The sequence below is a fragment of the Hemitrygon akajei genome, unplaced genomic scaffold (assembly GCF_048418815.1).
Source record: "Hemitrygon akajei unplaced genomic scaffold, sHemAka1.3 Scf000053, whole genome shotgun sequence".
Taxonomy (NCBI): Eukaryota; Metazoa; Chordata; class Chondrichthyes; order Myliobatiformes; family Dasyatidae; genus Hemitrygon; species Hemitrygon akajei.
In genome coordinates this window covers 857,304-878,039 of record NW_027331939.1, presented here as the reverse complement: position 1 = coordinate 878,039, position 20,736 = coordinate 857,304, and the positions used below count along the sequence as shown (strand labels likewise).

Below are 20,736 nucleotides of genomic sequence, written 5' to 3'. Positions count from 1 at the left end.
ACAATACTTAACTCAGTAAAAATTATGATATGCATCTAAATCACTCTCTCAAAAAGCATTAATAATAGCTTTTAAAAAGTTCTTAAGTCCTGGCGGTTGAATTGTAAAGCCTAATGGCATTGGGGAGTATTGACCTCTTCATCCTGTCTGAGGAGCATTGCATCGATAGTAACCTGTCGCTGAAACTGCTTCTCTGTCTCTGGATGGTGCTATGTAGAGGATGTTCAGGGTTTTCCATAATTGACCGTAGCCTACTCAGCGCCCTTCGCTCAGCTACCGATGTTAAACTCTCCAATACTTTGCCCACGACAGAGCCCGCCTTCCTTACCAGCTTATTAAGACGTGAGGCGTCCCTCTTCTTAATGCTGCCTCCCCAACACGCCACCACAAAGAAGAGGGCGCTCTCCACAACTGACCTATAGAACATCTTCAGCATCTCACTACAGACATTGAATGACGCCAAACTTCTAAGGAAGTACAGTCGACTCTGTGCCTTCCTGCACAAGGCATCTGTGTTGGCAGTCCAGTCTAGCTTCTCGTCTAACTGTACTCCCAGATACTTGTAGGTCTTAACCTGCTCCACACATTCTCCATTAATGATCACTGGCTCCATAAGAGACCTAGATCTCCTAAAGTCCACCACCATCTCCTTGGTCTTGGTGATATTGAGACGCAGGTAGTTTGAGTTGCACCATATCACAAAGTCCTGTATCAGTTTCCTATACTCCTCCTCCTGTCTATTCCTGACACACCCCATTATGGCCGATCTAAAGAACTATCTTTAGTGATAGGTTCGCTTTTTGTAACAAAAATAAGTTATACATTCTGCTAATGGAAACTTTCTCGAAGGGATTCAATTTCAAAATGCTATCGAACAAATCAGATTCTTGTAAATATGGAAACTTAGGTAAACATTGTTGTAAAAAATGTCGAATCTGAACATATTGCAAAAAATGTGTATGAGTGAGAGAAATTTGTTAATTAACTCCTCAAAGGTCATCAATCGACCATCACAAAATAAATCTGTAAAAGAATGGATCCCTTTATTTTTCCATAGGAGAAAAATGGGGACAGTTGTTGAAGGTTTAAATGAAATGTTTCGATACAAAAAAACTGGACAACTAAATTGTTTCAAATTTAAAAAAATTACGAAACTGAACCCAAATCGGTCGGGATTGTTTAATAAACGGGTAAAGATATAAATTTGGAATTTTAGAGAGCTGTAAAGGTAATGGAGCTCCTAATATTGAAGTTAAATGAAATTGTTTAACAGCTTTTAATTCCAAATCACCCCATAATGTTTTTTGGTTCTTATCAAGCCAATATAACCAAAAACATAATTGTCTAATATTCACAGCCCAATAATACAGTCTTAAATTAGAAAGTGCAAGTCCACCATCTTTTTTTAGATTTTTGTAAATGATACTTATTAATTCTTGGTCTCTTATTGTGCTGCCTTTATGGCAGTTATTTAGTTTATAATATTTTCGCGTAGTAATTTGTTAGCATTTTTTAGTTAAAGTTAGGATTGTTTAAATCAATTGATTTGTCTGTAATACATCGCGGCTGCGATGACGTCACATCCGGGTTCGCCGCGTCTTGTGGGGAATTACCGGTTTGAGATTCACGCAAGGGCGGGGGTCACTCACATGTGCGACCATAACGCTGACTAGGGTCTCTCTATGCACCAAAGACACAGTGAAAGCAACGCTGTAAGTCATTAGATAATCGGTATTTTGAGTTAAAATGTTAACGCCGATTCTGTTAAAAGTAACGACGGTCGGTAAGGTTTACCTTTTCGTCAGTTAAAGAGTCGGGATAGTTTGTATTGAAGTGTATCTAAAGCAGCCAATGGAGCAGCTAGATTCTGACTGTATGCTGCACTTTAATGTAATGTAGTTATTGTAGTTTTACCTTTGCAAGTATTCACAATGTAAATGTGATATTTAGAAGGGAACAAACACTGTACCAATCTTGTATTGTTTTTCAACAGTTTTCACCATGCGTTAATGTGAAGAGTGAACAGTAAATGGTTAATCTTACTGCGGTCTCGTTTGCATTGATTCTGGTTTATCTCGACGTTTACCTCGGCGTTACTTCACACCCGAGCGAGAACGTTACAGTGAAAAAGCGGCATTATCAGGTGTTTAAGGTGCAGCCATGTCAACCCGATCCAGCATCAAGTCGTTGTCAAAGTCATCGTCATCCTGCGATAGGGGCAGTAGGGCATCAAGTAAGGCCACCCAAGCAAGAGCTAAAGCAGAAGCCGCCAAGGTGCGAGCGCGCTTTGCCAAAGAAGAATTAGAAGTAAAGATGAAAGCGGCTGCCAGAGAAGCCGAAAACCAGAAGGAAGCGGCTGCCAGAGAAGCCGAAAACCAGAAGGAAGCGGCTGCCAGAGAAGCCGAAAACCAGAAGGAAGCGGCTGCCAGAGAAGCCGAAAACCAGAAGGAAAAGGCTGCCAGAGAAGCCGAAAACGAATTGGAAAGGAAAAGGGTAGAGGCACGGTTAGAAGCGCTGAAGCTAGAACGAGAAGCAGCAGCTGCCGAGGTGGAAGCAGAGTTAATAGAAGACGCCGAAGAAATGCATGATCCGAAGGACGGAAAATCTACCTCAGAAAAGATCGGATTGGAACGTACAAGGGACTATGTCCAATCTCAAATGAAATGGAAGACTCTTTCTTCCTCTCCTTACTTATTCGATAACGTCCCACTTCACGAGGAGTCTTGGAGAGGCCCGACGGCATCACGTCCATCCGAGGAAGATAATTTACCCTCGCAACTCCGCGATGAACCCAGGAATGCAAGGGCTCACGACAATTACTTCTCGACACCGAACTTACCGGATTTGGGGAGAAGAGAGGCAAAGACTGAGTCCAGACCAGCAAATCCCATAACAGATGTACGCCCTCAGTCATGTACCTGTGGACATGTTCCCTCAGCCCGCACGCCACCTGCAGATGAATCCGCAGCACGGTATTTCGCACGACGGGATCTCGTCACTTCAGGACTATACCGGTTTGACGATAAACCCGAAAATTACCGTGCATGGTACTCCACTTTCACCAACGCTATCGACGGATTCCAGCTCAGAGCAACCCAGGAGTTGGATCTTATGGCAAAATGGCTGGGAAAAGAATCATGCGAACAGGTGAGACGCATGCGTTCAGTGTACATCAACAAACCCGAGCTAGCATTGAAGAAAGCATGGGAGAGACTTCAGGAGGGCTACGGAGCCCCCGAAATTATTGAGGCGGCGCTATGCCAACGTTTGGGAAATTTTCCTAAGGTGTCAGCCAAGGACCACACCAAGCTAAGAGAATTTGGAGATTTACTCATGGAGATTCAAGGCGCCAAAGAAGATGGCCACTCAGCTGGTCTAGTATACCTAGACACTCCAACCGGGATTAGACAACTCGTGGACAAACTTCCATTTGGGCTGCAGGACAGGTGGTTGTCCGTTGCCTCAGATTACAAGGAAGAACACGAAGGTCAATTCCCTCCCTTCGAGTATTTCACCAGGTTCGTGTGCAAGGAGGCGAAGAAGCGAAACGATCCTAGCCTCATAGGTCCAGGAAGCAGTACAATTTACACCAAGCCAGATAAATCCACTTCGAATAATTCCAACATTACTAAACCAGTCTCAGCGCTTAAGACTGAAGTCCTTACAACTAACAACGACCCTAGCAAGAATTGTCCATTGCATAACAAACCCCACCCTCTCAAAAGATGCAGAACGTTTAGGGAAAAACCCCTCGAAGAGAAGAAGGCCCTCCTCGAGGAGAAAGGAATATGCTTTAGATGCTGTTCCTCGACCTCTCACTGTGCGAGAGAGTGTACGATCGCCGTGAAGTGCCTGGAATGTGATAGCACTAATCACGACTGGGCCATGCATCCTGGCCCGTCACCGCAAACCGACAACGCTCCTTCACCCCCACAACAGGACGGCGGGGAGGGAGAAGCTCACTCCAGGACAACTGTTGTCAGCTCGAGCTGTACGGAAGTTTGCGGTCAAGCGCAGGCAAGCCGTTCTTGTTCAAAGATCTGTCTCACTAAGGTGTACCCTAAGGGAGCCAAAGACAAGGCCATCAAAGCCTACGTAATTCTGGACGATCAGAGCAACCGCTCGCTAGTCAGTCCAAAGTTCTTTAACTTGTTCAACATTGAGAGTGAGCAGTTCCCATACTACCTTAGAACTTGCTCAGGCAACATGAAAACTTACGGAAGGAGGGCCGAAGGCTTCCAGATCGAGTCCCTGGATGGTAAAGTCCTCATCTGTCTCCCCCCACTCGTAGAGTGCGAGAAAATCTTGAACAACCGCACCGAGATCCCGACGCCAAGTGCGGTGCTACACCAGCCCCATCTCCACCACATCGCCAAACACATCCCAGAGCTGGATCCAGAAGCAGAAATACTCCTGCTATTAGGAAGAGATGTTCTCCGGGTACATAAGGTTAGGCAGCAGGTCAATGGACCACACGACGCCCCCTTCGCCCAACGCCTGGATCTGGGCTGGGTGGTGATAGGAGAGGTGTGCCCTGGCAACGAACACAAATCAACGGCTAACACACTCAAGACCAATGTGCTAGAGAGTAGCCGCCATATGATTCTTCAACCCCGCACAAGTTCCATGTGCGTCCAGGAAGCACCACAAGGCTTTAACAAGCGCAAAGTAACTGACGAGACGCTCGGTCAGTCTGTCTTTGCTCAAAAGGAGCATGATAATAAACTCGCTCCATCGGCTCAAGACGCCACCATCTTAAAAACGGAGGACACCAAGGTCTTCAGAGACAAAGCAAATAGTGGGGTCGCCCCACTACCTTTCAGAGAATCACGCCAGTGCTTGCCAAACAACAAAGAGCAGGCAGTCAAGCGGTTCACGCCCTTGCAAAAAACCACGAAAAGGAGACCTGAGATGCAGCAAAGCATCCGATCGACCCACGAGGTACTGGGCACACCAATGGCAGAGGTCACAGCCATTATGAATGCACGACCACTCCTACCCGTGTCTCCTGACCCGGAAAACCCCTTCATACTGTCGCCATCAATGCTCCTTACGCCGGAGGCAGGAGCTGCCCCTCCACCAGGGGACTTCTCCGATAAGGACCTGTACACAAATCAATGGAGAAGGGACCTTCAAGTTGGAGATTTAGTCCTGCTCAAGGACAAGCAAATCGCCGGCAACTGCTGGCCAATGGCCAGAATCACTGCCACATTCCCTAGTAGGGATGGACATGTCAGGGAAGTCGAGTTGAAAACTACCGACCAAGGCGATGGGAAAATTTACCAAAGGCCTGTTACAGAAGTCATTTTACTTCTACCTAACGACTGATTTAGAGACTGAAGTTTGTATTACGTTCATTGTGACCTTACGAAGGCCAAGCGGGGAGTGTGCTGCCTTTATGGCAGTTATTTAGTTTATAATATTTTCGCGTAGTAATTTGTTAGCATTTTTTAGTTAAAGTTAGGATTGTTTAAATCAATTGATTTGTCTGTAATACATCGCGGCTGCGATGACGTCACATCCGGGTTCGCCGCGTCTTGTGGGGAATTACCGGTTTGAGATTCACGCAAGGGCGGGGGTCACTCACATGTGCGACCATAACGCTGACTAGGGTCTCTCTATGCACCAAAGACACAGTGAAAGCAACGCTGTAAGTCATTAGATAATCGGTATTTTGAGTTAAAATGTTAACGCCGATTCTGTTAAAAGTAACGACGGTCGGTAAGGTTTACCTTTTCGTCAGTTCAAGAGTCGGGATAGTTTGTATTGAAGTGTATCTAAAGCAGCCAATGGAGCAGCTAGATTCTGACTGTATGCTGCACTTTAATGTAATGTAGTTATTGTAGTTTTACCTTTGCAAGTATTCACAATGTAAATGTGATATTTAGAAGGGAACAAACACTGTACCAATCTTGTATTGTTTTTCAACAGTTTTCACCATGCGTTAATGTGAAGAGTGAACAGTAAATGGTTAATCTTACTGCGGTCTCGTTTGCATTGATTCTGGTTTATCTCGACGTTTACCTCGGCGTTACTTCACACCCGAGCGAGAACGTTACACTTATTGTTCCAAATAAAGGAAGAAATAAGAGAGTCAATTTGATTGAAAATTTTTTTAGTAAAAAAGATATGTATACCAAACAAGGCAGTAAGGGGATTTGGGTCAAATTGGACCCTAAAAAGTTGTGAAAAGGTATGGAATACTTCCCGCCAAAACTTTTCAATTGTACGGCAAAACCAAAACATATGAATTAAAGAGGCATCAGCAGAATTGCATTTATTACAGAGTAGAGAAACATTCAGATAAAAACTGGACAGCTTCTGTTTAGAAATGTAAGCTCTATGAACCACTTTAAATTGTAGAAGAGAATGAGGAGCACAGAAAGATGATTTATTAACCCGTTTAAGAATTTTATTCCATCTATCATCAGAAATCTGACAATTTAGGTCATCCACCCAAGCTTTTTTTATTTAATCTAAAAAGTCTTTTCAAGAATCAATCATCAAGTTATAGATACCGGTAATAGAACCATTAACAAATGGTTTTAAATTAAAAATATGGAAATATGGAAACTTAGGTAAATATTGCTGTTAAAAATGTCCAAACTGAACATATTGCTGAAAATGTGTATGAGCAAGAGAAAATTTGTTAAATAACTCTTCAAAGGTCATCAGTCGACAATCACAAAATAAATCTGTAAAAGATTGGATCCCTTTATTTTTCCATAGGAGAAAAATAGGGTCAGTTGTTGAAGGTGTAAATGAAAAGTTTCGACATAAAAATCTAGACAACTTAAATTGTTTAAAATTTTTTTAAAAACGAAACTGAACACAAATCCGTAGGGATTGTTTAATAACCGGGTAAAGAGTTAAATTTGGAATTTTAGAGAGCTGTATAGGTAATGGAGCTCCTAAAATTGAAGTTAAATAAAGTTGTTTAACAGCTTTTAATTCCAAATCAACCCATAATGATTTTTGGCTCTTACCAAGCCAATATAACCAAAAACATGATTGTCTAATACTCACAGCCCAATTAAATTCACAGTCTTAAATTAGGAAGTGCAAGTCCACCATCTTTTTTAGATTTGTGTAAATGATACTTATTAATTCTTGGTCTCTTATTGTTCCAAATAAAGGAAGAAATAAGAGAGTCAATTTGATCGATTTTTTTTAGTTAAAAAGATATGTATATTTTCGAAAATATATAAAAATCTAGGTAAAATCATCATTTTCACAGCATGAATACCACCTATTACAGAAAAAGTAAATGGATTCCATCTAGAAAATAGTTGTTTCATGGAGTCCATTAAAGGAACTACGTTCGCTTTATAGAGATCTTTATATTTTTTAGTAATTATAATAGCTAGATATCTAAACGTATTAACAATTCTAAAAGGAATACCATCATATATACTAACATGGACATTTAATGGAAACAATTCGCTTTTATTCAAGTTAAGTTTATATCCTGAAAATGTACCAAAATATAGAAGTGCTTCCAAAACATTAGGAATTGATTCCTCAAGACTTGAAATAAAAACCAAAAGATCATCTGCATAAAGAGAAATCTTATGTATGGTTCCATTCATAGAGATACCATGAATACTTTTAGCTTCACGTAGTGTTATAGCTAAAGGCTCCAATACAAGATTAAATAATAAAGGGGTTAATGGACATCGCTGTCTAGTGCCACGAGAAAGTGAGAAAAAAGAAGACCTGCAGTTATTAGTAATGACAAGCTCAAGGGCGGCTTTCTGTCTGTGGTTAGAAGCCAAATGAATGATAAAATGGACTCGGCCTCACAATGTAACTCGACGTGACCCTGCACCATATGTCTATCTGCACTGCACTTTCTCTGCAGCCATAATGCTTTGTTACAGTTATTGTTCTGTCGTATATCAGCTCAATGTACTGTTGTAATGTATCGATCTGTGTGGATGGTACGTCAGGCAAAGTTATCACTGTAGCTCAGTACGTGATGATAATAAACAAATTCCCCATTTTAATTGTGTGGAAATATTAGACAGACTGATTTTCTGCTCTGGAACCACAGAAGGACACTGAACTGTTTTCATTTCTGAACTGAACTGAACTGTTATCCAGCCTTTCGTTATAGCTCGTGCTCTCTAATCCAGGCAGTATCCTGGTAAACCTCTTCCCCGCCCTGTCCAAAGCCCCGACATCCTTCCGAGAATGGGGGCGACCAGAACTGCATGAAACACTCCAGATGTGGTCTAACTAGTTTTATAAAACTGTGTTACGAACTGAAACGTTTTAGAAACGAACCAACAACAATAGAGTTCACACTGGAGTCTGATTTTGATGTTAAAACCACTCTGTTTATTAGTATCTACTTATAACGTAGTAAATTAACGAAGTAAAGGACAGTGTACAGCGTTAAGTGTATATATGTGTAAATATAATTCCCAGGCTAACGAGCCTGAGGGAACAAAGCTCAGAGTCTTGAGATGGTAAAGTAGGAAAGTTCAGTAATCCACTGAATAAATGACGGGAGAGAGATATTTGTAATCCAGGGTGGGTTAACACAAAATATTCCAAAATCCACTCCTATGGATTATACGAAGTGACAGCCACACACATTCGCTGTGGTTCCGTGTACTGATGATCAACCCACTCTTGTGGGCAGCGGAGAGTTCCGATCCTCAGCTGCGACCAACTGAAGCGATCAGTTTTTTTTTCTCTCTCTCTCTCTCTCTCCCCCACCCCCCCCCCCCCCCACCCCCCGGTCGACTGCCTGTCTGCAGATCGCTCTCTCTCTTATGGTTCAGTCCACAGTCAGCGCTGTCAGCCTGTGACTGACGTCATAGTCCCGCCTCATCACGCCGGCGGTCTTAAAGAAACAGTCACAGTACGACCGCAGGCTCGTAACAGCTGCAACACAACTTCCCGACTTTTGAACTCAATGCTTCAACTAATAAAGACAACGACTCCATTTGCCTTCTGAACCACCCGATCAATCTGTGCAGTCTCTTTCAGGGAGCGATGAACTTGAAATCTGAGATTCCTCTGATATCGACACTGTTCAGGGTTTTGCATTTAACAGTGTACTGTCGCATACATTCGACCTACCGAGCTGCCAAGATGATCATCACTAATCAAATCTCACTGAGATTTCTCAGGTCTTGTTGAATTTATTGCCAAGTACACAAGTACGGGAAGGTACAGGGACAGAGAAACACTGACTTGTGGCAGCATCACAGGCAAGTACATTCAGATAACACACGGAACACAAATTATACGATTCTCTGTCAGTAACAATCTATAAATATGTTTTATGTCATTAACAATATGTAAAATACATTGTGTCATGATCAATATTAAAATGTGCTTTTTGTGTCAATAACAGACTTGGAAATGTTGAATTTGATACCTGTCTCCATTCCTCCTGTAATCCACAACCAGCTCCTTTGTTTTGTCACAATGAGGGAGAGGTTGTTTTCTTGTCGGGGTGATGACTTCTTCTCTGTAGGCTGCCTCGTTATTATTTGAGATTAGGCCAGTCAGTGTAGTGTCGTCAGCAAATTTAATTAGCAGATTGGAGCTGTGGGTGGCGACACAAGTCATGGGTGCACAGAGAGTAAAGGAGGGGGCAAGGAGTCACCCCTGTGGGGTATATGTGCTGAGGGTCAGAGAGACAGAGGTGACGGAGCCCACTCTTACCACCTGCCGGCGATCTGACAGGAAGTCCAGGATCCAGCTACACAAGGCAGGGTGAAGGCCGAGGTCTCTGAGCTTCTTGTCGATACTTCACGCCTTCGTATGGCTACTGCTCTGCCCATGACTGCAAGGAACTGCAGAGAACATCAGAGAAACAAGCCTCCACTCCATGGACTCTCCCTACACTTCCCCTGCCTCGGAAAAGCAGGCCATGTACTCAAAGATCCTCACAACCTGGACATTTTTGCAGCAAACCCGCTCCCACATTGACGGAGAGATACAAAAGCCTTAAAGTGCGTAACACCAGGCTGAAGGACGGCTTCCTGTCTGCAGTTATAAGCCAAATGAATGATAAAATGGACTCAACCTCACAATGTAACTCGACGTGACCCTGCACCATATGTCTATAGATAGATAGATAGATAGATAGATAGATAGATACTTTATTCATCCCCATGGGGAAATTCAACATTTTTTCCAATGTCCCATACACTTGTTGTAGCAAAAACTCATTACATACAATACTTAACTCAGTAATAATATGATATGCATCTAAATCACTAACTCAAAAAGCATTAATAATAGCTTTAAAAAAAAGTTCTTAAGTCCTGGCAGTTGAATTGTAAAGCCTAATGGCATTGGGGAGTATTGACCTCTTCATCCTGTCTGAGGAGCATTGCATCGACAGTAACCTGTCGCTGAAACTGCTTCTCTGTCTCTGGATGGTGCTATGTAGAGGATGTTCAGGGTTTTCCATAATTGACCGTAGCCTACTCAGCGCCCTTCGCTCAGCTACCGATGTTAAACTCTCCAGTACTTTGCCCACGACAGAGCCCGCCTTCCTTATCAGCTTATTAAGACGTGAGGCGTCCTTCTTAATGCTTCCTCCCCAACACGCCACCACAAAGAAGAGGGCGCTCTCAACAACTGACCTATAGAACATCTTCAGCATCTCACTGCAGACATTGAATGACGCCAACCTTCTAAGGAAGTACAGTCGACTCTGTGCCTTCCTGCACAAGGCATCTGTGTTGGCAGTCCAGTCTAGCTTCTCGTCCAACTGTACTCCCAGATACTTGTAGGTCTTAACCTGCTCCACACATTCTCCATTAATGATCACTGGCTCCATATGAGGCCTAGATCTCCTAAAGTCCACCACCATCTCCTTGGTCTTGGTGACATTGAGACGCAGGTAGTTTGAGTTGCACCATATCACAAAGTCCTGTATCAGTTTCCTATACTCCTCCTCCTGTCCATTCCTGACACACCCCACTATGGCCGTGTCATCAGCGAACTTCTGCACATGGCAGGACTCCGAGTTATATTGGAAGTCAGATGTGTACAGGGTGAACAGGACCGGAGAGAGTACGGTTCCCTGTGGCGCTCCTGTGCTGCTGACCACTGTGTCAGACCTACAGTCTCCCAACCGCACATACTGAGGTCTATCTGTCAAGTAGTCCACTATCCAATCCACCATGTGAGAGTCTACTCCCATCTCCGTTAGTTTGTGCTTTAAGATCTTGGGCTGGATGGTGTTAAAGGCACTAGAGAAGTCAAGGAATGTAATCCTCACAGCACAACTGACCCCATCTAGGTGAGAGAGTGATTTGTGCAGCAAATACGTGATAGCATCCTCCACTCCCACCTTCTCCTTATACGCAAACTGAAGCGGATCCCGGGCGTGCCTGGTTTGTGGCCTCAGATTCTGTATTATCAGCCGCTCCATGGTCTTCATCACGTGCGACGTCAAGGCAACAGGTCTGAAGTCATTCAACTCCTTTGGTTGTGGTTTCTTCGGTACCGGGACAATACAAGATGTTTTCCACTGTCTGGGTACTCTTCTCTGATCTAGACTCATGTTGAAGATGCGCTGTAGTGGTTCTCCCAGTTCAGTTGCACAGGCCCTCAGTAATCGTGGGGAAACTCCATCCGGTCCAGCCGCCTTGCTGGTACAGATCTTCCTCAGTTGACCTTCCACCTGTGCAGCCGTAAACCTGGGCGTGGGCCAGGTCTCCTGTGAGTGGATATTTTCCTGTGAGGGAAGTAAGCCTGGTGTGGAGTTCTGCAGTGAGGGTGAGATTGTGCTGTCGAACCTATTGAAGAAGTTGTTCAGCTGGTTCGCTTTCTCCACATCTCCACTTATGTTTGCCCCCCGCTTTGCACCACATCCGGTGATGATCTTCATCCCATCCCACACCTCCTTCATGCTTTTTTCCTGCAGCTTTTGCTATCTGCACTGCACTTTCTCTGCAGCCATAATGCTTTGTTACAGATATTGTTTTGTCGTATATCAGCTCAATGTACTGTTGTAATGTATCGATCTGTGTGGATGGTACATCAGGCAAGATTTTCACTGTAGTTCAGTACGTAATAAGAATAAACAAATACCCCGTTTTAATTGTGTGGAAATGTTAGACACACTGAGCTTCTGCTCTGGAACCGCAGAAGGAAACAGAACTGTTGTCATTTCTGAGGAATGCAAAAAAATAGAAAAGGCTTCAATCTCTCATTACGATCTGCAGTAACTGGGATCAGGTGACCGGTGGTGGGTCTCCCATATCAATATCAGAATCAGGTTTAATAGCACCGACATATGTCATGAAATTCGTTGTCTCTGCGGCAGCAGTAGAACCTAATTCATAACCATAGATTTTAACAATTGTGATTTAATATAATAATATAAATATTACATAGTTAAATTATATAAATAGTACGAAATGAAAAAAAACGATGTAATAAACTATTTTAATTGTGTGGAACTATTTGACTGACTGGGTTGTTGCTTTGGAAGTAGTGGAGTGAAGCTTAACTAAACTGTACACATTTATGAGAAGCGCAGAGAAATAGAAAAGGCTAAATTCTCACATAAATGGGTCAGGCACCCAGAAACATTGGCAGCACATCAGCAGATAAAAACAGTGAAATGAAACATGCTGAAAATATTGCAGAAAAAAACATATTGTCCACCACAACGAGAGGACGTGACAGATCCGGATCTCACTGCCTTGTCTGAACGGGGAAAGATGAAGCTACACGGACACGTAGAGCAGTGACCCGCAAATGCTGCAGATCTGCAGAAAAACGTGAACAGGAAACGGGATCAGGTGACAGGATTGGTGACTAACTACTCTGCGGAAAAAAGCAAACTTGTCTCTCAGATCTCCTCTCACCTTAAATGTATCAGACATTTCAACCCCCAGGACAAATATATCGTCTGTCCACTCTATCTATTCCTCCCGTAATCTGATAAACGTCCATCCAGTCTCACCCCAGCCTGCCCCGCTCTGGAGAAAACAACACGTTTGTCCAGCCTCTCGTTATAACTCATGCCTTCTAATCCAGGCAGTGTCCTGGTAAAACTCTTCTGCGCCCTCTCCAAAGCCCCGGCATCCTTCCGAGAATGGGGGCGACCAGAACTGTATGAGACACTCCAGATGTGGTCTATCTAGTTTTATAAAACTGTGTTACGAACGATAACGTTTTAGAAACGAACCAGCAGCAATAGAGTTCACACTGGAGTCTGGTTTTGATGTTAAAACCACTCTCTTTATTAGTATCTACTTATAATATAGAAACTTAAACGAAATAAAGTTAACAGTGTTAAGTGTATATATGTGTAAATATAACTCCCAGACTATCGAGCTTGAGGGAACAAAGCTCAGAATCTTGAGATGGTAAAGTAGGAAAGTTCAGTAATCCACGGAATAAATGATCGTCGGGAGATATTTGTGATCCAGGGTGAAACGTAGAGAAAAGGCCGTTACTTCAAAATAACCGTCGACGAAGTTCTTATCCGTTGAATCGTCCACATACGAGTTATCAGCGAAAGTGACCTGTCACAGGAATACCGTCTTCCAGCGGTTACCACACAACCTTCCCAGGCAAGGGTTAATACAAGATATTCCGAAACCACCTCCTATGGATTATACGAAGTGACAGCCACACACATTCGTTGTGGTTCTGTGTGCCGATTATCAACCCACTCTTGTGGACATAGGAGAGTTCCAAGCCTCAGATGCGACTAACTGAAGCGATCAGCTTTTCCAGTCTCTCTCTCTCTCTCTCTCTCTCTTTAGACTGGCCGACTGCCTGTCTGCAGATCGCTCTCTCTCTCTTATGGTTCAGTCCACAGTTAGCGCTGTCAGCCTGTGATTGACGTCATAGTCCCGCCTCCTCACGCCGGCGCTCTTAAAGAAACAGTCACAGTACGACCGCAGGCTCGTAACAGCCGCAACACAACTTCCCGACTTTTGAACTCAATGCTTCAACTAATAAAGACAACCATGCCATTTGCCTTCTTAACCTCCCGATCAATCTGTGCAGTCTCTTTCAGGGAGCGATGAACTTGGAGTCTAAGATCCCTCTGATCATCAACACTGTTCAGGGTTTTGCATTTAACAGTGTACTGTCTCATACATTCGACCTACCGAGCTGCCAAGATGATCATCACTAATCAAATCTCAATGAGATTTCTCAGGTCCTGTTGAATTTATTGCCAAGTGCACAAGTACGGGAAGGTACAGGTACAGAGAAACACTGACTTATGGCGGCATCACAGGCAAGTACATTCAGATAACACACGGAACATAAATTATACGATTCTCTGTCAGTAACAATCTTTAAATATGTTTATGTTAATAACGATATATAAAATACATTGTGTCATGATCAATATTAAAATGTGCATTTTGTGTCAATAACAGACTTGGAAATGTTGAATTTGGTCCCTGTCTCCATTCCTCCTGAAATCCACAACCAGCTCCTGTGTTTTTGTCACAATGAGGGAGAAATTGTTTTCTTGACACCACTGTGATGACTTCTTCTCTGTAGGCTGCCTCGTTATTATTTGAGATTAGGCCAGTCAGTGTAGTGTCGTCAGCAAATTTAATTAGCAGATTGGAGTTGTGGGTGGCAACGGAAGTCATGGGTGCACAGAGAGTAAAGGAGGGGGCAAGGAGACAACCCTGTGGGGTATGAGTGCTGAGGGTCAGAGAGACAGAGGTGAGGGAGCTCACTCTTACCACCTGCCGGCGATCTGACAGGAAGTCCAGGATCCAGCTACACAAGGCAGGGTGAAGGCCGAGATCTCTGAGCTCCTTGTCGATACTTCACGCCTTCGTATGGCTGCCGCTCTGCCCATGACTGCAAGGAACTGCAGAGAACATCAGAGAAACAAGCCTCCACTCCATGGACTCTTCCTACACTTACCCTCCATCGGAAAAGCAGGCCATGTACTCAAAGATCCTCACAACCTGGACATTCTTGCTGCAAACCCGCTCCCCCATCGGGGAAGAGATACAAAAGCCTTAAAGCGCGAACTACCCGGCTCAAGGACGGCTTCCTGTCCGTGATTATTAGCCAAATGAATGATAAAATGTACTCGGCCTCACAATGTAACTCGACGTGACCCTGCACCATATGTCTATCTGTACTGCACATTCTCTGCAGCCATAATGCTTTGTTACAGTTATTGTTTTGTCGTTTTCATTTTTTTTTTCATTTTTATAAATTTTTTATAGGTACATAATCTTCTACAGCTATAAAATGATACAAAACTTCAATAGATTAATATGTATACAATTAATAAAGCTGAAAGAACTGATCGTAAAATATAATATTGGAAATATATATATAAAAGGGAAAAAAAGAACCCCTTCTAACTAGGAAAAAAACCCACTAACTACATAAGTAACACACATTTGACCATCATCTAAATATGAAAATAAGAAACATCAACCGTCATTTCATATTTATAAAAAAATAAAATTGGAAGGAAACCATATAGCGTAATTCAAATTAAATGATAATATTTGGCAAAAGAACCCCAACTTCTCTCAAAATCGAATAGAGGATCAAAAGTTCTACTTCTAATTTTTTCCAAACTAAGACATAACATTCCTTGCGAAAACCATTCAATTAATGTCGGGGAAGAAATATCTTTCCATTTTAATAAAATAGCCCTTCTTGTCAGTAGTGTAACAAATGAAATTACAGGTAGATCTGAAGATGAAATACCCTGAATATGATGTGGAACTATTCCAAATAGAACAGTCAATCTATTAGGTTGTAAATTAATTTTCAGAGCTTTATAAATTGTACAAAATAAAGATTTTCAAAACGATTTTAATGAAGAATATGACCTGAACATGTGTGACAAAGTAGCTACTTTAGTTTCACATCTATCACAGCATTGGTCTATAGTAGGAAATATTTCAGATAGTCTCTCCTTTGTTAAATAATAATCATGAACAATTTTAAATTGAATGAAACAATGGTTGGCACATACAGAAGAAGAATTTACGTTTTTCAAAACTCGAAGCCAATCTTCATTAACAAAGGTCATATTAAGTTCTCTCTCACAATATTGTTTAATCTTTAGTGATACATTCTCTTTTTGTAATAAAAATAAATTATAAATTCTGCTAACGGAATCTTTCACTAAGGGATTCAATTTCAAAATGATATCGAACAAATCAGATTCTTGTAAATATGGAAACTTAGGTAAACATTGTTGTAAAAAATGTTTCACCTGAACGTATTGCAAAAAATGTGCATGAGCGAGAGAAAATTTATTAGTTAACTCTTCAAAGGATCCTTTTATTTTTCCATAGGAGAAAAAATGGGGTCAGTTGTTGAAGGTTTAAATGAAAAGTTTCGATATAAAAACTAGACAACTTAAATTGTTTAAAAATTTTTAAAAAACGAAACTGAACCCAAATCCGTAGGGGTTGTATAATAACCGGGTAAAGATTTAAATTTGGAATTTTAGAGAGCTGGAAAGGTAATGGAGCTCCTAAAATTTAAGTTAAATAAAATTGTTTCAGAACTTTTAATTCCAAATCAACCCATAATGATTTTTGGTTATTATCAACCCAATATAACCAAAAACATAATTGTCTAATATTCACAGCCCACTAATACCGTCTTAAATTAGGAAGTTCAAGTCAACCATTTTTTTTAGATTTTTGTAAATGATACTTATTAATTCTTGGACTTTTATTGTTCCAAATAAAGGAAGAAATAAGAGAGTCAATTTGATCGAAAAAAAATTTAGTTAAAAAGATAGGTATGTTTTGGAAAATATATAAAAATCTAGGTAAAATCATCATTTTCACAGCGTGAATACGACCTATTAAAGAAAAAATACGTGGATTCCATCTAGAAAATAGTTGTTTCATGGAGTCCATTAAAGGAACTACATTCGCTTCATAGAGATCTTTATGTTTTTTAGTAATTATAATACCTAAATATCTAAAGGTATTAACAATTCTAAAAGGAATATCATTATATATACTAACAGGGACATTTAATGGAAACAATTCACTTTTATTCAAGTTAAGTTTATATCCTGAAAATTTACTAAAATCTTTAAGTGTTTCCAAAAGATTAGGAATTGATTCCTCAAGATTTGAAATAAAAACTAAAAGATCATCTGCATAAAGAGAAATCTTATGTATGGTTCCATTCATAGAGATACCGAGAATATTTTTAGCTTCAAGTAGTGTTATAGCTAAAGGCTCCAATACAACATTAAATAATAAAGGGGTTAATGGACATCCCTGTCTAGTTCCACGAGAAAGTGAGAGAAAAAAAGAAGAGCTGCAGTTATTAGTAATGACAAGCTCAAGGACGGCTTTCTGTCTGTGGTTATAAGCCAAATGAATGATAAAATGGACTCGGCCTCACAATGTAACTCGACGTGACCCTGCACCATATGTCTATCTGCACTGCACTTTCTCTGCAGCCATAATGCTTTGTTACAGTTATTGTTTTGTCGTATCTCAGCTCAATGTACTGTTGAAATGTATCGATCTGTGTGGATGGTACGTCAGGGAAGATTTTCACTGTAGCTTAGTACATGATGATAATAAACAAATTCCCTATTTTAATTGTGTGGAAATATTAGACAGACTGAGCTTCTGCTCTGGAACCACAGAAGAAAACTGAACTGTTGTCATTTCTGAGGAATGCAAGTAAATAGAAAAGGCTTCAAGCTCACATTACGATCTGCGGTAACTGGGATCAGGTGACCGGTAGTGTGTCTCCCATATCAATATCAGAATCAGGTTTAATAGCACCGACATATGTCATGAAATTCGTTGTCTCTGCGGCAACAGTAGAACCTAATTCATAACCATAGATTTTAACAATTATGTTTTAATATAAGAATATAAATATTACATAGTTAAATTATATAAATAGTACAAAATTAAAAATAACGATGTAATAAACTATTTTAATTGTGTGGAACTATTTGACTGACTGGGTTGTTGCTTTGGTAGTAGTGGAGTGAAGCTTAACTGAACTGTACACATTTATGAGAAGCTCAGAGAAATAGAAAAGGCTAAATTCTCACATAAATGGGTCAGACACCCAGAAACATCGGCTGCACTTCAGCAGGTAAAAACAGTGAAATGAAATATGCTGAAAATATTGCAGAAAAAACATATTGTCCACCACAACGAGAGGACGTGACCGATCCGGATCTCACTGACTTGTCTGAACGGGGAAAGGTGAAGCTACACGTACACGTAGAGCAGTGACCCGCAGATGCTGCAGATCTGCAGAAATACGTGAACAGGAAACGGGATCACGTGGCCGCTTTGGTCTCCCACCCCCAGTCAGATGTCCAGTTACCCACTACTCCGTGGACAGAAGCAAAATTCCCGCTCACATCTCCTCTCACCTTAAATGTATTAGACATTTCAACCCCCATGAAAAATATATAATCTGTCCACTCTCTCTATTCCTCTCGTAATGTTATAAACGTCCATCCAGTCTCTCCCCAGCCTGCGCCGCTCTGGAGAAAACAGCACAAGTTTGTCCAGCCTCTCGTTATAGCTCATGCCCTCTAATCCAGGCAGTGTCCTGGTAAACCTCTTCTGCGCCCTGTCCAAAGTCCCGACATCCTTCCGAGAATGGGGGAGACCAGAACTGTATGAAACACTCCAGATGTGGGCTAACTAGTTTTATAAAACTATGTTACGAACTGAAACGTTTTAGAAACGAACCAGTAGCAATAGAGTTCACACTGGAGTCTGGTTTTGATATTAAAACCACTCTCTTTATTCGTATATACTTATAATATAGTAACTTAACGAAATAAAGAAAAGTTAGCAGTGTTATAATTCCCAGACTATACAGACTGAGGGAACAAAGCTCAGAGTCTTGAGATGGTAAAGTAGGAAAGTTCAGTAATCCACAGCATAAATGATGGGAGAGAGATATTTGTGATCCAGGGTGAAACGTAGAGAAAAGGCCGTTACTTCAAAATAACCGTCGACGAAGTTCTTATCCGTTGAATCCGTCCACATACGAGTTATCAGCGAAAGTGACCTGTCACAAGAATACCATCTCCCAGGGGTTACCACACAACATACCCAGGCAAGGGTTAACACAAAATATTCCAAAATGCACTCCTATGGATTATACGAAGTGACAGCCACACACGTTCTTTGTGGTTCTGTGTACCGATGATCAACCCACTCTTGTGGGCAGAGGAGAGTTCCAAGCCTCGGCTGCGACTAACTGAAGCGATCAGCTTTTCCAGTCTCTCTCTCTCTCTCTTTAGACTGGCCGACTGCCTGTCTGCAGATCGCTCTCTCTCTCTTATGGTTCAGTCCACAGTCAGCGCTGTCAGCCTGTGACTGACGTCATAGTCCCGCCTCCTCACGCCGGCGCTCTTAAAGAAACAGTCACAGTACGACCGTAGGCTCGTAACAGCCGCAACACAACTTCCCGACTTTTGAACTCAATGCTTCAACTAATAAAGACAACCACGCCATTTGCCTTCTTAACCACCTGATCAATCTGTGCAGTGTCTTTCGAGTTACGAGTGGGAGGAGGAAGAGGAACCAGACCAGCAGGATGTGGCTATGAATGAAAGATGAGAAACATTTGGAAACTGGTTAATTGAAAAACAAAATGATTAATTTCTACAAAACATTGCAGGTAATCAGCAGATCAGGCAGCAAATGTGGAGAGGAATAAATGGGCAGCATTTAATCCGAGACCCTTCAGCATGTCTAGGCTGTGTACTCCTCTGCTTAGTTGCTGCCTGAACTGCAGAGCTCCTTCAGTATTGTGTGTGTGTGCGTCTTTGTATTTCCAGCAACTGCAGAATCTCTTTTGTTTCAGATCTGCATTTGTAAGAGGATTGTATTTTGGCATGAGATACACGAAATGCCTGTTGATATTTAGTGTTTTGTTTATGGGATCCGCTTTCTGCATTAAGAAAGCTGCTGAGTTTTCTACACACACAAAAAAAACTGAGATATGGGCATGGAACAGGTGCGTGCAGACATTTTTAATGGCACCATGATTACCCATAAAGCCGCGCGATTAAAATTTCGCTCTCGTTTGAAGCGCCGATCGAATGCGCAGGCGCAGGGTTGCTGCCGTCTCCGATAACTACGCATGCGTGCAGTATACAAAATGTCGGGAGGAGCGGAAAGGTAAGGGCTTTTCTGGCTCTAATTGAGTGACAATTGCTGTGAGAACTGTGGCCCGTAAACTCGGTACAGGCAAGGTCTTTTTCCTCTCTCTCAGCCCCACGATCCGTACACCGGCCCCGGGGAGCTTCCGGCTAATCAGGGAACGGGAGCAGATAGATCTCACAGACAGAGCTGAGCTCCAGCTATCTGAATGCAAGGATTAGGAATTCGGAAAAAAGAGAACAAAATCTTTCTATCAGCTGTTGAGAAAATCACCTTTGCTCTATCTCCAACCGCAGCAAGAGAATATCTGCAGCTGCTGTAAATCCAAGCAACACACACAAAATGACGGAGGAACTCAGCATTAGTACTCTTTCCCATAGATGCTGTCCGGCCTGCTGAGTTCCTCCAGCATTTTGTGTGTGTTGCTTGCTCCGCCTGCTCTTGCTCTGGACTTTTCTACCCATGAGAACATGTTCTGTCCAATTCTCTCTGGGCACATAATGATATCAAACACTGGGCTTTCACATCACAAATGTGCCAGACTCCAATGAGACAGAGTACTGCCCTTCACTTCATATTCGTTGGCATTGTCATATCCGAGTTCTTCACTGTCCGTAACTTG

The 20,736-nt window shown here is 42.0% G+C and overlaps 1 protein-coding gene across 1 annotated transcript; it reads left to right on the top strand.

Moving 5' to 3' along the window:
• Positions 1-1,494: 1,494 nt before the first annotated feature.
• Positions 1,495-20,436, top strand: LOC140721263 (uncharacterized). Its single transcript, XM_073036114.1, has 4 exons — positions 1,495-1,712; positions 1,994-5,105; positions 20,044-20,132; positions 20,411-20,436. The coding sequence occupies exons 2-4, from the start codon at positions 2,161-2,163 to the stop codon at positions 20,434-20,436; spliced, it is 3,060 nt and encodes a 1,019-aa protein (XP_072892215.1). The 5' UTR covers positions 1,495-1,712; positions 1,994-2,160.
• The last annotated feature ends 300 nt before the right edge of the window (positions 20,437-20,736 follow it).